Source organism: Falco biarmicus, chromosome 6, assembly GCF_023638135.1.
Source record: "Falco biarmicus isolate bFalBia1 chromosome 6, bFalBia1.pri, whole genome shotgun sequence".
Classification (NCBI taxonomy): domain Eukaryota; kingdom Metazoa; phylum Chordata; class Aves; order Falconiformes; family Falconidae; genus Falco; species Falco biarmicus.
In genome coordinates this window covers 79,429,927-79,444,021 of record NC_079293.1, presented here as the reverse complement: position 1 = coordinate 79,444,021, position 14,095 = coordinate 79,429,927, and the positions used below count along the sequence as shown (strand labels likewise).

The 14,095-nt window shown below is 38.6% G+C and overlaps 1 protein-coding gene across 4 annotated transcripts in view; it reads right to left on the bottom strand.

The window, feature by feature from the left end:
- The window catches only part of TTC13 (tetratricopeptide repeat domain 13), a 42,263-nt gene extending 28,221 nt beyond the window's left edge, over nucleotides 1–14,042 (bottom strand). For 2 of the 4 annotated variants that reach the window (XM_056343454.1, XM_056343455.1), the window contains exons 1-6: nucleotides 13,808–14,042; nucleotides 10,239–10,333; nucleotides 7,264–7,339; nucleotides 4,382–4,452; nucleotides 2,185–2,250; nucleotides 41–133 (exon numbers count right to left, since the gene is read on the bottom strand). In XM_056343454.1, the coding sequence (XP_056199429.1) occupies nucleotides 41–133; nucleotides 2,185–2,250; nucleotides 4,382–4,452; nucleotides 7,264–7,339; nucleotides 10,239–10,333; nucleotides 13,808–14,027 (621 nt within the window). In that variant the 5' untranslated portion in view covers nucleotides 14,028–14,042. The other 2 variants (XM_056343456.1, XM_056343457.1) reach the window with 2 other exon arrangements.
- Between the last annotated feature and the right edge of the window lie 53 nt (nucleotides 14,043–14,095).

The window sequence follows — 14,095 nt, the reverse complement described above, 5'->3', positions numbered from 1 at the left end:
TGCACCTTCTCCAAAAATCTGAAAAGAGAAAAACACTCACTTCTGCTCGCTGTTCAAATACTTCAGGATGATCTGGTGCTAGACTAATCACCCTACTGAGCTCAAACAGAGCGAGTTCAGCATTTTTCATATCCTGAAAAGGAGAGAAATGAACAAGGTAAACAACTGTGCATACTTACAAGTAACATACCATGAAGTCTGAAGGACAACAAGATTACCTAAGTTTCTGCAAGCGTATCAGTTCAGATGAAAAGCCCTTCACACCTTTGCTAATAAAATTAAGATGCAGTATTGTACAAACAGCTAAAAAACCACCCCCACCTATCTGCTATAAACAAGAAAGCTAAACTTTGCTTGTACACATCATCTTTGTGCTGTAGCTCTAATAATTTAATAATATAACTGAATAAAAATTAGGTTTACAGCTCCACAGATACCTGTCTTGGCAGCCAAGTGTACCCTCACTCACCAGTGTTTTCATCAGTACTATCTGTAACCTAATCCAAGTAGTACTGGTGAATGTGTTGATGCCATCAGCATCTTGGCTAAGTTTTTACGTTGTCCTCAATAAATTGTAGGGTAGAATCAATTACTTAATTGGGAAAAAAAACCCAAACTGCTTATATAGCAAGTACTAGATTAGATTTCATTGATCTTTTTCAAGGCAAAAAATTTTGCGTGTTTAATTAACATAATCTTTTTGTCTTGGAAGTGTCACTCGCAGAAACTTTTACGAAGTGAAGCTGCTTCAACATCTAGCTGAACTGAGGAAACAAACTCATGCTGGTGTTTAAAACATGCAAATATGAGGGACTTCAAGCTCCTGACAGCACCACTAAATAATTAAATATTCTGCACAAAGGAAATTTTCAAGGAGTTATTCAACTATTCTTTCTTCTAGAATTCCAGCAACCATTCAGTCACAATTCAACGAGCCACAAACTCCAACTACAAGGACCATAGTCTACTTCTAAACTTGTATTTACTCAGTAAATTGAGCAGCCAGCTATAATTAAGTAATTATTAAAAAAAAATCCAAAGTTAAATATCAAGGTGGTATATGTATCAAGAGGTGCCTCAAGAGGCAAGCAGCAATACAAAGCCCATTGGACTGAAAGAGCTGATGATGCTTCCAAGCTGCAATAGAAGACTTTTGTTTCCAGATACAGACTAGATGTGGAGACAAATTCAGTGGGACTTCATAAACCTGCCTCTCACAGGCAAGATACTGCCCGTTTTCCTATTAGATAACTCTTTACAGTGGCTGTAGCTCCCAGCCTTACTATCCACCACCCACAGCTGTGCTTGTATCATCTTTTTGCACCCTTGCTTCATGCTGCTTTGCTTCCGCAGTCTCTTGAATGAAATGTACCCATAGCTTGAGCAGTATGATCCACTAGATCCCGCTATGTTATGGGGCACCTACCAAGGGACGAACACATCATTATAGTAGTGTTGTCTCACAGAGTTCGTTATACCTGGTGTGGAAAAACCCAATCTCACACACAGAGCTGAGATACTATTTATTGCACGTCTGCGAAGAGATGGGTGCTACATGGTAAATCCACAAAGCTAGCGTGCCTCTTAACACATAGTAAAGCATTTTATACACTTTGAACAACTGTTCATAATTACATTTAGTGACACTTAACTCTCATTGGTTCTTATGGACCTCATCTCCATTTAAAGGTACAACATTCTTTTTTTTCCACCCCATGTTCTGTAGGGAGGGAGCTTTGTTAGTAGGGGCTTTCTTTGCTCCAGGGTAGATTTTTTAGTATGCTCATTAGAAGAGTTCACACATAGTTCAAGTAATTTTCTGTTTGATCTCATTAACCATTTAGTTCTCCTTGAACTCATTATGTCCCAGCTTGACATATTTATGGTGTCTACTCCTTCTCCCAAGGCCATGTTTTGTTAACTATTTTAACATCCTCTGTTTTCCAAATTCTTTCTTTTTTTCATTATAGATATTTACATAATTTGTCTAAATTTCAAGTTTAACAACAGACTGACCTTCTATTAAGCACATAAATGCAAGCTGGTTGACTACAGTAGAACTGCATAAAGACTTTGGGATGTACCTATCAAGTCCTAATCAGTCTAGCTCCTGTAAAGAGTCCTTCTTATAGTTTGGATTCAAATAATTCAGTCAGATATTAATTTAAATAATTATCTGCTTACATGTAGTCCTTTTTTTCCATATGCTATCCCTCGTCCATAAATTGCACTAACCAGCTCCGGTTCTTCCTGTTAAGATTAAAAATGAATACAATAATCAGTTGTGGTTGTTCTGGTAGTGGTTTTGTTTGCAAAAAGATATCTCTCTCCAATATGTATTTAATTCTTACTGATATTAAAAGTATTAAGCAATGAACAATCACAGCTGTCAGGTAAGGAAATTGATTGTATTATACTCCATACAACCATAGCTGTCCAAACTTCATTTCTTGTAACCTTCTTGGTAATTTTATGCCTTCTTTTGTCTAATGTCACTGAAGCAGTAATAAACAAACACAATTTTCCATTCAAAGCTTGTTTTGTTTGTAATTTAAATTTGAGATTTAAAACTGGGAAGCAGGAAGTTGTGACATCCTGATGAAATTTGTGTTCAGGCAGCAACTAAAACCAGAGGTGTTCTGCCAAAATAGTTCTGCAAAATTCAAACAAACTTTCCTTGGGTTAGATTTAAGTCCATGACTTTCCAGCCACCTAAGGGGAAGCATCTTAGATAGGCAATCTATTTCTTGTTCAATGTTATTTACTCTGGCCATTGTTTCCCATCCAAATTTGAAGAACTACAACAGCAAAACTGATCTTCTTGGCACAATGCCTATTGCAGTCAGTCTCCCTGAAAACCAGTCAGGAATCACACCATCTTCACACCTGCAAGCAACACAGCTGTGCTACAAAAGTTTGTAACATAGGCCTCCTCTCATTTAACTGGGACAACTGCCAAGAAAGAAATTCTTTCCTCCACAAAACAACAGATACGTGCCACACCAATGCTGACAGCTTGCCAGACTTGAGCAGATTCCAAGTGTATGCTTGCCAATGTCAATTTGAGGTAACTTCCCTACTTTTAATACAGTGGCTAAGCAAGGCTTTTTTGTTCTGCTAAAAGTTTTAATACTCACTTCATACATATTTAAAAGTGCTTTACAGAAGACAGAGTGAATAATTGTAACCAATTTACAGCCTTTCAGGCATACAATAAGCATCATATTCATTTCAACTCAGATGTGTGCATTGCAAAGATACTGTATTATAAACACACTTCTCACAATATCTTTCTACAGTCACTGTATCTTGCTTATCTTCACTCACATTAAGCTTCCTTCTTAATAAAGAGAAGGCAGGAAACAAAGTCCAGTGGTTTTTGAAGCTGGATTTCTCATTAGGGTTAAAAAAAAATATATAATAATTCCTCACATTAAAACCAAATGAAAGACAGATATCACTAAACATCTAAAACAAACAAACGAAAAAACCCAACAAAAAACATTCTGGTTCTTTGATAAATTCCCTGGAATAATTCCACTGAGTTGCCACACTTTCACTCAATTTAAGTACAGGCCATACGACATCCGAGTTAAAAAAAAAATATATGCTAGTATTTGCAGTATTGCTTTCAGTTTGCGTTTGTGTATTACAACCAGTTTAGATCAAAAAGCAGGTCCGTGCTTCTGATAGTTTAAAAGCTTCAGCTAAAGCTGATTTCAGAATACTGTATTTTCATGGCTAAGAAACTGAAACTATTTGGGTTGGTTTTATTTTAGAAGTTGCTATCTTTACTTCATAGAAGAAGATTCAGAATTCTTTACCTTAGTCAGAAAAAAAAAAAGTTAAAGTATTAGTTATATTTTACTTATATATTAAACTCATCAAATGCTTACCACAGAAGACAGATAAACCCATCATACAAAAATCACTTAGCACTGTGAAAGCAACACAGTACTTGCCACTAGCAGTAAGTGATCTCTGTCAGGTTTTTTTCTGATATTACTGGCAACATGGTAACCGTCACCCAAAAAAATCCACATTAAAATGTCTCAGCCTACACATTAAGAAAGCAATTAAAGGAACTTCAATTTTGCACAGGTTGGATTTCTGAAAATGCTTTGGTTTTTTTCTTGTCAAAAGTGCCATAAAAAGTTTATTCCTACAGATGAGAAAAACACTCACCAAATAACCAAGACACTGAATCACCTGATTTTAAGAGTATGCTTATGTTTGGTTAGGGAAAAAAAATGAATAATAGAATAATTACTCATATTAAATTCCTTAATTGAATCTTTCAATTAAATAATTTTGAATAAAAGTGTATTGTAATATCCAATTTCATAAAGTGATTTTTTAAGGTTCCAAACAGAGAACTCACCTGCAGCATTGTTGAAAAATGTCGTATGGCTTCATCATACAAGCTGTTGCCAATCAACACGTAGGCAATTGCTAACAAAACATTACAAATGTAAATAAAAAAGCAAAAAACATCTGTGGGGATTTTTTAAATATATTTTTTCAGTTTCGTTGTATTTAATACAAGTTCCTGCATTGCACTGAAGATTTAAGAAGTCAAATGATTTCTGAACTGCCACTGAAATGACTTCCCTCAACCACTACCTACCATTTATTAATTGCTCAATTCATATTGTGCTCAGCAGAATTGTTTTGGGGTTTTGTAGTTTGTTTATGTTTTTTTCTCTTCTTTTTACAAATAGTTCAGGAAAGGCTCCATGTTTGTTTCTAAACTACCAGGAAAAGTACCATGATCCCATTTAGTAGCCCCAGTTGCTTTCTCAATTATATGTGAGCCTGGCTAATACTGGGTAACTTTTTTTTGTTAATTCCATTTAGAGAACATCTGATTTTACTTGTTTGTACACATTTTGCTAAACTTCATTAGCTCACAATAAGTTTTTCCTTCATTTGAATTATCCAGAAAAACCTCAACTAAAGTGATTCCATTAAAGATTTGAAAACTACAGAATCTTTTCCCATGTTAAAATTACGAAAAGCTTTAAAGTTCTTTCATATCCTTCTGCTCTGGAGTAGAAACCAAATGTTTGAAAGAAACAGACCATTGTTTTAGAAACATGTTCCTGTAATCTCCACAAGATATAAAAATACAGTCAAGTCACAAGACAAGAAAGCTGTGGTTGCACTTGCATGACTGAGGTTCAGTTCTCACAGCTGAATATCTCAAGATTGTTTCATTTTGCATGTTTTAATCTCTCACAGTTCTTAACTCTGGACTAAGCTCTGTCTACACTGCCCACAGAAAACAAGTATCTTGCAGACCAGAGCTGTGAAAGTTAAACTAAAACTTTTCCCCAGGCAGTTCGCACAAATGGCTGACAGTGGAACTAAGAACAGGAATTCATCGTTCCCTATACTTCTAAAGAGTTTTAAGACTCATCCAAACAGAATGGAAGAGGCACTTATCAGCTTAATTATTTACTCAAACATGAGAAGTGACAAATAAGCCAGGTAGAACAACAGTATTTTTAAAAGGACACTGACACTTAACCTTCCTGCAGGCAGAGCCACATTGTTGTTTTGGCAGTGTTGCTAAGCTCTGTTCATTAAAGAAGGAAAAAAGTTAAATGAAAGAGAAATAAGACATATATTTAATCCAAAGATTGTCTCATTCTTGGAGCATTCCTATTATGCAGAAGGCAGTATTTGTGTGCAATATAAGCTTTTTCCTCAATACAAAAAAAGCTTCACTTGGTACAGATATATAGCACTGCCAATGAAGGAAAGAAAACTGGCAGGGTGAAGGATAGGTTGAAGAGCTCTTGAACTTTCCTCATTTCAGTATCGTCCAAGACTACACAGTTCTTAGTATCATCTTTACAGCTCCAATCCCCAAATACAGAACACTTGACACATAAAGACAGTATTAAGGAAAAAAATGGAGGAAGCAAGACAAAGACGACACATGGTCTTGCTGATAAAGAGTTTATTCTGTTACTCCAAGACTCCTGGCAAAACACAGGAGGTCGTAAGACTATGTCTGTAAAACTATTGCAAGTTATTGGCAACTAGTAGCTGATATAGCATCAGCTTCTTTTAAAATAACATCTTTTAAATCTTTTCACCTTTAATTGAATACTACAAAAATAAAAATAAGTACTTTATTACAAAAAAAAAAATCTAGGAGTTAACAATTGTCCATTAGCCCAAGTATTTGGGTACCAACACTGTTCAGAACACCCCATTCACATTTTTCTTAGAACAACTAAAAGTAAAACGCATAAACAAGAAGGACCCAGGCTCCTCACATGACATACTTGAAATAAAGTGGGTAGGGAGGTGCCAGCCTACAGGCCAAAAATGAGGAAACAGACCTTCCTTCTGGCATAGTCTTCCAAGGCTACAGAGCAGATACTAAAAGCATCAGACATTTTCTGTTGGATGGAATTTCAGTATTTGCAGGATTTTATGAACATATTTAAGTATGCTATGAGCATGAAAAATGATTAAGCTCCCAAATTTTCCTGGGCAAATTTGTGAAGGCAGAAATTATGTCACAGAAAAATTGCTGACAATTTAAAACAATCATTTTAATTTCATTAAGCAATTTAATGAGTACAGTCTCCCTTTGCTTTTATATAACAGACAGTCTGCTGCCTTCTTTGACATACATCCTTAACAATCTCTTTGCTGCCTTATAGTATCCTGCTTCCTACAAAGGATACATTTGGAGAAGCAATGCAAGTAACTCCAAGTAATTTGAGAAAAGTGTTTCCCATTGCTTCCATTTTCTGCAGAGTGTGCTTTGAAAAAATGTCAAGTAGCAGCCTGTGTAAGGACATAATTCAGAAAGCCTTCCTGCTGTTTATAAGTGTTTATTGGAAGAGTACATAGAGAGGGGAAGACTAATCCAAGATCTACGCTTGATAGAAAGCATTGGTAAAATCTTCTGGGTGTTTTAATAGTTTTAGTCATCAATAATGACAGAAAAAGGGAAGGAGGAAGTAGCTGAGACTGTTTAACAAGATTAATCAAAATGGTTTTTGGACACCTGCTTAAGCAGTCATGGTGAAGAGTTCTAGTGAACAAAGCAGAAAAGATTTTTAGGAAGAGAGATACATATTTTCTTTGCGTGACCAGAGAAAACTCACTGTATTTTCAGGCTTACTGGGATCACTTTAAAATTAATGCATCACTAAGGAATCATCAGTTTAGTGTCAAAACATTCAGTGCTAATAATTAGCACGTAATTCACCTGCACAAACCTTATGTACGGCATCTTACCCAATTCTTCATTTGTGTTGTCATTATCAGTAGCAAATGGAAATCGTTTTTGCTCTGCAAGCAACTTCGCTTGACTCTGTAAAACATCATGGTTTTTAAGTGTTCAGCAAACAATAGTAAAAAATTTAATAGAAAACCTGTGTCTTAAAACCTTAAGAGAATGCCTTAAATTAAAAAGTTAAGAGTAATGCGATTGCTTTAAGGTAACTGAAAACAAAATCATTCCCAGTTCTCCACAAAGAGAAAAATTGCCCTTCAGTCAGGTGCTGCTGTTATCCTCTCTAACACAAGGCTAACCAACCTTTGAGATGAATGGACATTATCTGCCTTTTACCAGTGTCTGATGCTATATCTGCTTAACATGAAGTTTTGGAAATCTTTCTAAGACACATGCTACTTCATATGAAAGCTTATACTCTTTACTGCATTAATTATTCCTTCATCTCCTTCAAAGGGTACTACAAAAGAGTAAACACTGACAATGAAACGCTGAAAAGAATATTGCTCCAGAAACAAAGGTTAACCTTAACTTAACAGTGCTGTACTAAATTAAAAAGGCTGTCCTTTTAACAGTGGCTTTGCCAGTTACAGACTTTGTTCAGCCAATTGTAGCCTCATCTAAGATTTCTGTTCCTCAAATAATGTGCCTACAGAAACCAATACTGCCAAAGACAACACCTCAGAAATAAATAGTCTTCATTTTCACAAGTATTTTCTATAGACAGCTGTAAGCCTACCAGAGCAGTTTATGTCAGAAAGGTATAAAATGCTCATTTAACTAATAGGCCTTCAAAACTGTTTTAGGAAGCAAGAAGGGGAAAACATTACTTCTGGTACTGCTCAGTTCTCTTCCTTTGCTTCAGCTAGACAGCACATATGTACATCTTTAACTTCAGAGAAGACAGTTAAGCACCTTAAACATCAGAGAATATATTTAATTCATCATTTCCTCTACTAAGAGGACTGCACTTTGTCCTTCTCCCGTCTGCTTTTTTTTTGCTTGCTCAGTCAAAAGTAGCCTTGTTACTTGTCTGCATGACAGATATTTCAGAGATCTACAAAAAGCAAAAAGCCAAATCTCATTGCACGGTTTCTGCCCTCTTCATCCAATAATCTTAGGAATGAGAAAAATTATGATCTGCTCTAAAAATTTGGGTATTTTGTAGGGTATGAATGTTTAGCAAAATCTTGTTTTTACTGCAACTGGAGATCATGTATGAGCTCTACATTACCCTGTGACATTCTGAGTATTATTACTCCACCTACCGCTGCACCTACAGTAACAGAATGGAAAAGTTCTTTTATTCAAGGAAAAAAAGTCCTTAAAAACCAGCACAAAAATGGGCAGGGTTCAACAGGTATACCAGTTGGAAGACTAAATCTACTTTGCAGACCACATATTCATAAATCACACACCTCCAAACACAACCTTTTTGCATCATTAATGGCCTTCAGGTAATTTTCAGAAAGTGATGGTCAGTTTTTAACTCTGCAAAACATATTCTGTAATTGTCTTAATGTTAGAAAAAAAATCATTTTTACTGAAGGACAACCTCTTCCTTGGTGAATTTTACAAAAAAAGGCCTACACTTCTTTGTCTGCAGACATAAGATAACATATAGCAAGACTCTACGCTGGGTACTGGAAAAGCTATAACCAAAAGAATCTGCCATTACATTAACACCCTATGAGTGACAGAGCTGCATGTGACACTCGGCAGGAAAAATACCACAGTTTCCCCCGCCTTCATCTACCTTGTCTGTTGTGTTATCATAGAACAACAGAACACTGTTTGGTTCTTGGGGTGGTGGAGGAAGGGGATACATACTTCTTCAACAAATTCTGAATCCAGTTAGAGGTTAGAAATCCTGCAGCTCTAGATGCAAAAATGGCAAGTCATTCTGCCTTCAATAAATGAGAGAAGAATTTTCACCACAACACCAGTTCCTGATAGGTTGAATTGTTGCTTTCTTCAAAACATTTTTTTTTTAAACAGGGAAATTTCTTATAAACTAATACACATTTTGCTTACTTAGAAAGAATTGCTAGTACCCCTAGGCTAGACTAGACAGAAGGTCTGACTGGTATCTGAAGAAGTAAGGCCAAAGAAGAGTATTCAAGTGAAATAACTGATTTGGTGGAATTGCAGTAGAGTAGTTTTGTTTCTGAATACCACCTCTGGAGAAGTTGCTTCAAATTACAATATTGTTTCCATGCCCCCTCATAGCCAATAATTTCCACAAATTTGCCGAGGCTTCTTTGTATAATCACATGTGAATTATTTGAAGATTTTATATATCTGTGACTCTACTGGACTGAAGAAGTAACAAACAACCTGTGTTCTGATGTAGACTGATGATCTTGAACAAGATCAATAAGTGAACAGTAGCGTTGCAAGAAAACCCAAATTCCAAAATAATTCTCTTAAAGTCTCCCTACCAAGAGATACTCTCCTTTTGTTGGAATGTTCTCCACATACCATGTCTGTATTACGTTTAGTGAAATATGTTCTGAATTCTCTATCATCAGTGCCCAATGTTATTCCTGCAGTGATTGCAAGTCATCACTCCTACTCTTACACGCATTTTGTGGTAAACCCCCTCAGGTAGTTAAATTGGGTAAAAACTAACACACCTCTCCCTTTTTCAGCCATAGGCCCTGCACACCTAAAACTAAAAAATTAATTGGGAGTCTAATCCAGGTGACTGTTAGCTTTCAGTGGAAACATCAGCTTCAATTAGATGAAACTGCTGACTGCCCTAGAGATTCATGATGGAGTACTACGAAATCATACTTTCATGAGCAACTTCAGTTCATTCATATTTAAGCCTCTGGGGACCTATGCCTACTGATCAATAGATTCTATCTGTTGTTATTTGCCTGAACTTCATTCTAACTGGTTATGCAGCTAAAGTAATCTGCAACTTCAGCAATCTATTAAAAATTATTTTGTAATTATATTCTTGATAACATACCAGAATTTTTTCTGTGTTGAGAGAAAGCACAGATTCACAAGATGAAGATGCTCCTATGTCACAATCTGATTCATGGAAGTGCAGAAATGATGAATCTGGGGGAAGAGAGAGAAAATACTTTTATGAACTCAAAGAGTTACGTGTATGTTCTATTATAACATCTCACATTTCCTCACGTTCATCTGAACAGCTTCCCCATTGGGCACTCCACAGGGCAGAGCTTTCATGAGGTGCTTTCAGCCCACAGCACATCCAAACAGCCAGGGAAGCAATAGCTGACACAACTGCTTTTATATAATTAGTTTTATCACTACTTCTGCTTATGCTTTTGGCTAAAGATACATGAAGGGAAAAGAAAAAGTGCTGGAAAAAAAAGGGGGGGGGGGGCAGGCAGGATAAAAAGGGAGGAAGCTGAAAACAAATAAGAAAAGTTTAGGGTAAACATGTCCCCATTTGGCATTATGATTCTGTTGTTTGGCCCAAGAAATTAAAGATAAAATTATCATTCCAATCCCAGAGAGGAAAGTAAATGGAATGGACCATAAAGAGTAGGGAAAGAGCTACTGCTGGAAGTCTAGGAAACAGAGGTATAAAGACTGTGAAAAGCAGACAGAACAGTAAACCATAATTGACTGAACATCTGCAAAGGTCCCCATAGGTATGTTACCAAGAAGGCCATTACAAAAATGTTAAGATTGACTGAAATCTATGAAAAGCTAAACACAGCCTGTTGGCATAGCAGAGAAAAAGTGTAATAAATGAAAGAAATACAGAAGGAACAATAATAATCAACAAAATCCCCAAGACTGATAGACTATAGAAGTCCCTATTTTACCTACATGGTACTTTTAACTGCTACCCCAAAAGAATTATTAGCTTTCAAATCTTCAGATAAAGCTTCTATTAACTTAAAATATTTCAAGAGTAAACAAGAAAAAACAAATCTTTGATTCCATGTCAAAAATACCGAATTTTATCATCTCCCCTAATGTTTGTAAATGTAAGCTTGATGCCAAGTTTGAAAGGCTGGGGGGCAGTACGTGTTTCCAATTCACTTTTATAGCAGTGCTATTCTCATATTTTGATTACATAATGGTTGCAGTTACTTACTCCCCATTTCTCACAAGTACAGTGCTAAAAGAGAAAAAGAAACAGTCTTCTTTAAAGAGACGTCAAAATGGCATCTAAAATCATTCCCTGTAAATAGAAACTTGGAACTAAGTTGGGCAATAAACAATAACTGGTGGGAGAAGTTTTACAACAGAAGGAAGAGGGGCAAAAAGCAGAAGGTCAAAGTTTACGGTCAGACAGTTCCAAAAGAACAGTGTCTCATCACTCATAGTTTCCAGAAAAAAAGTTGCCAGTAAGAGGTTTCAACACTGCCCTTTGCTCTTCACCTTGGCCAAACCCTCCCGTGCTACGGCAGCATTATTAACACATTAGTTCTGTGTTGGTGCTTGGAAGTCAGTGACAGTTAAAAGCCATTTCTGTGGATTCACTGAGCAGTATTTGCTTCACAAACCAAAACAAAGTGGTGCATGCGCAGCCTAGCCTACCTCCAGGATAACTTCCTACTTAATAGCAGGAACATAGGGAAGGAAGTTTTTACTAAGGTGCCAGGGAATAAGAACAGCCTGTTACAATCTTACAAGGGGAAAAGGACCCTTCAAATCTTGCAGTTCTTGGGGCAACAATCTCCTTTACTCGTAAGGCAGAATGGATCTGTCTTTTTCTCCAAGTTAGATGCAGTCAAACCTGTACCACTCTGCCTCATTAACAACTTTATGAAAATGCAAAAACACTAACCAGAGAAATTACCCTGGACCCTACAGCAGGCTACAAGAGAAACTATCAGAGATAAAAACATTATCAGCTTTTGGGAAAGCTGTACTAAAACAAAGACTGAGAGCTTATGGGATTTTTTTCAACTGGCAATTTATTTAGCCACAGGATTTCCATAGCAAGGAGTGAACTGCTATACAGCTATTTCAGGGGAAGTATGCTGTTCTCTAATTAAGGGCTATCTTACCACCAGTGTATGCAAAGTGTCTGGGGTACCTGATGATTTAAGCAGAATTCCTTATATCAATCCCAGTTACACTGGTCTCTTTCAAACAACAACCACCATTAAATCTAAATTTAATCTTCCAAATACACTTCTGAAGGAGTATCCTGAGTCAATCATTCACGTCCAAGTAACAGAAGAGATGTAATCAAATGCTTTGCCATTTATTAACTTGTAGGGTATACAGATTTTATCTCAACACTGAGTGAAAGTACTTTTTGTTTTATGCTTAAGCTTGAATGATTTGGAGCAATGGTCACCTGAGAGAAATGCTAAATCAGATTATGAAAGTTATGTACTGTAGCTTTCAGCCACTGTAGCCACCTAAAAAAAAAAAAAAAAAGCAGCCAAAAATACCTACTTGACACAGCTGATAGAGATAAAAACCAGCCAAAGAACTTTAAGCTGTCATGACATACCGGGGGGGTGGCAGGGGGGCGGGGGGGGAAAGCAGATGTAGGAAACTCATAACAAGCTATTTCTATAAAGTTTGTAATTTTGGTGGATTACATTAACTGTATATTGTCCTTAGGGACCCACAGCAATTGTTGATATGACCACAGGCTTTACGAAATAAAGGGAAAAAAACTAAAACCCTGCAGACAACTATGCAGACATGACACATAACTGGTTATTCTCATATAAATAATTTAGTGTTTCTATTGTATTGATAAAACCTTTTTCTTCATCTGTATTACGGGTATACTGTGATCCAGACTGGTATTTTTGTATTGCACGTTCACACTATGCTTGTGATCAAAGAATGTAACAGATCACTTAATCACATGATCCTGTTGCAACGGATCTTTAAGAACATAGAAATAGTTTTAACTGTGCCTGGATTACAAACTGTCAATTAACTTGAAAAAGACCAGAAGATCTGCTGCTTGAACTTGGTGCTCATCAAGAGAAACAGCCAGTTCACCAGCAAAATATATATATATAACTGGAGACGAAAATGAATCACGCCACATTCAACGCAACAATACGAGCACAAGGTGTCGGCATGTGTGTGTCCCACCGAGCACAGGGATTAAGCAGCACGCCGAGCCCAGCAGCCGGGCTTGGCAGGTTGGCGAGTGGGACCACAGGAATCCTGCGGGATGGCACAGGCCCTCGCTTCGCCCGTCCAAGGGCCGAGGGCTCTTCCCCCGCTCGGCGCCCCGGCGGCCGTCTCTGCTCCGCACCACACAGCGGTACAACGCGACCCGGCGTGCAGCTCACACACAAGGTGCCTCACTCCAAGTCAGCGGAACCGCCGCGGCGGCACAGCCCCGCCGCCCCGACCCCGCGCCGCCCCAACCCCGCGCCCACCCGTGGTGCCTCAGCGGGAGGCAAGGCCCGGCCGCGCTTCCCTCTCCAGCTCCCACCGCCGGGGCGAAGGGAGGCAGCGCTCCCACACCCCCTCCCCCGGGCTCAGGGCTCCGCGGGGCCGCCGGCCGAACGGTCGCCGCGCTCCCGCCCCGGGGCCGGGGCGGTCACCATAGCAACGCCCCCGACTCACCGCACTCGGCAGAGTACTGCTCTGCCCACTCCCCCGCCGAGCCACAGCCCCCCGCCGGGCCCTGGCGCTGCCGGCGCAGCTCCTGCTTTAGCAGGGACAAGGCCGGGTACTGCTCGGTCAAGGCCAGCGCAACCCGGACCAGGGCCAGCACGGCCAGCGGCACCCACAGCCCCCTCAGCGCCCCGCAGCCGCCGGCAGGTGCCATCTTCCCAGGGCGCATGCGCACCGCTTCCGCCTCGGCGGGGGACGGGGGCGCCCCCCCTGCGGCAGCGGCAGCGAGGGGGGAGC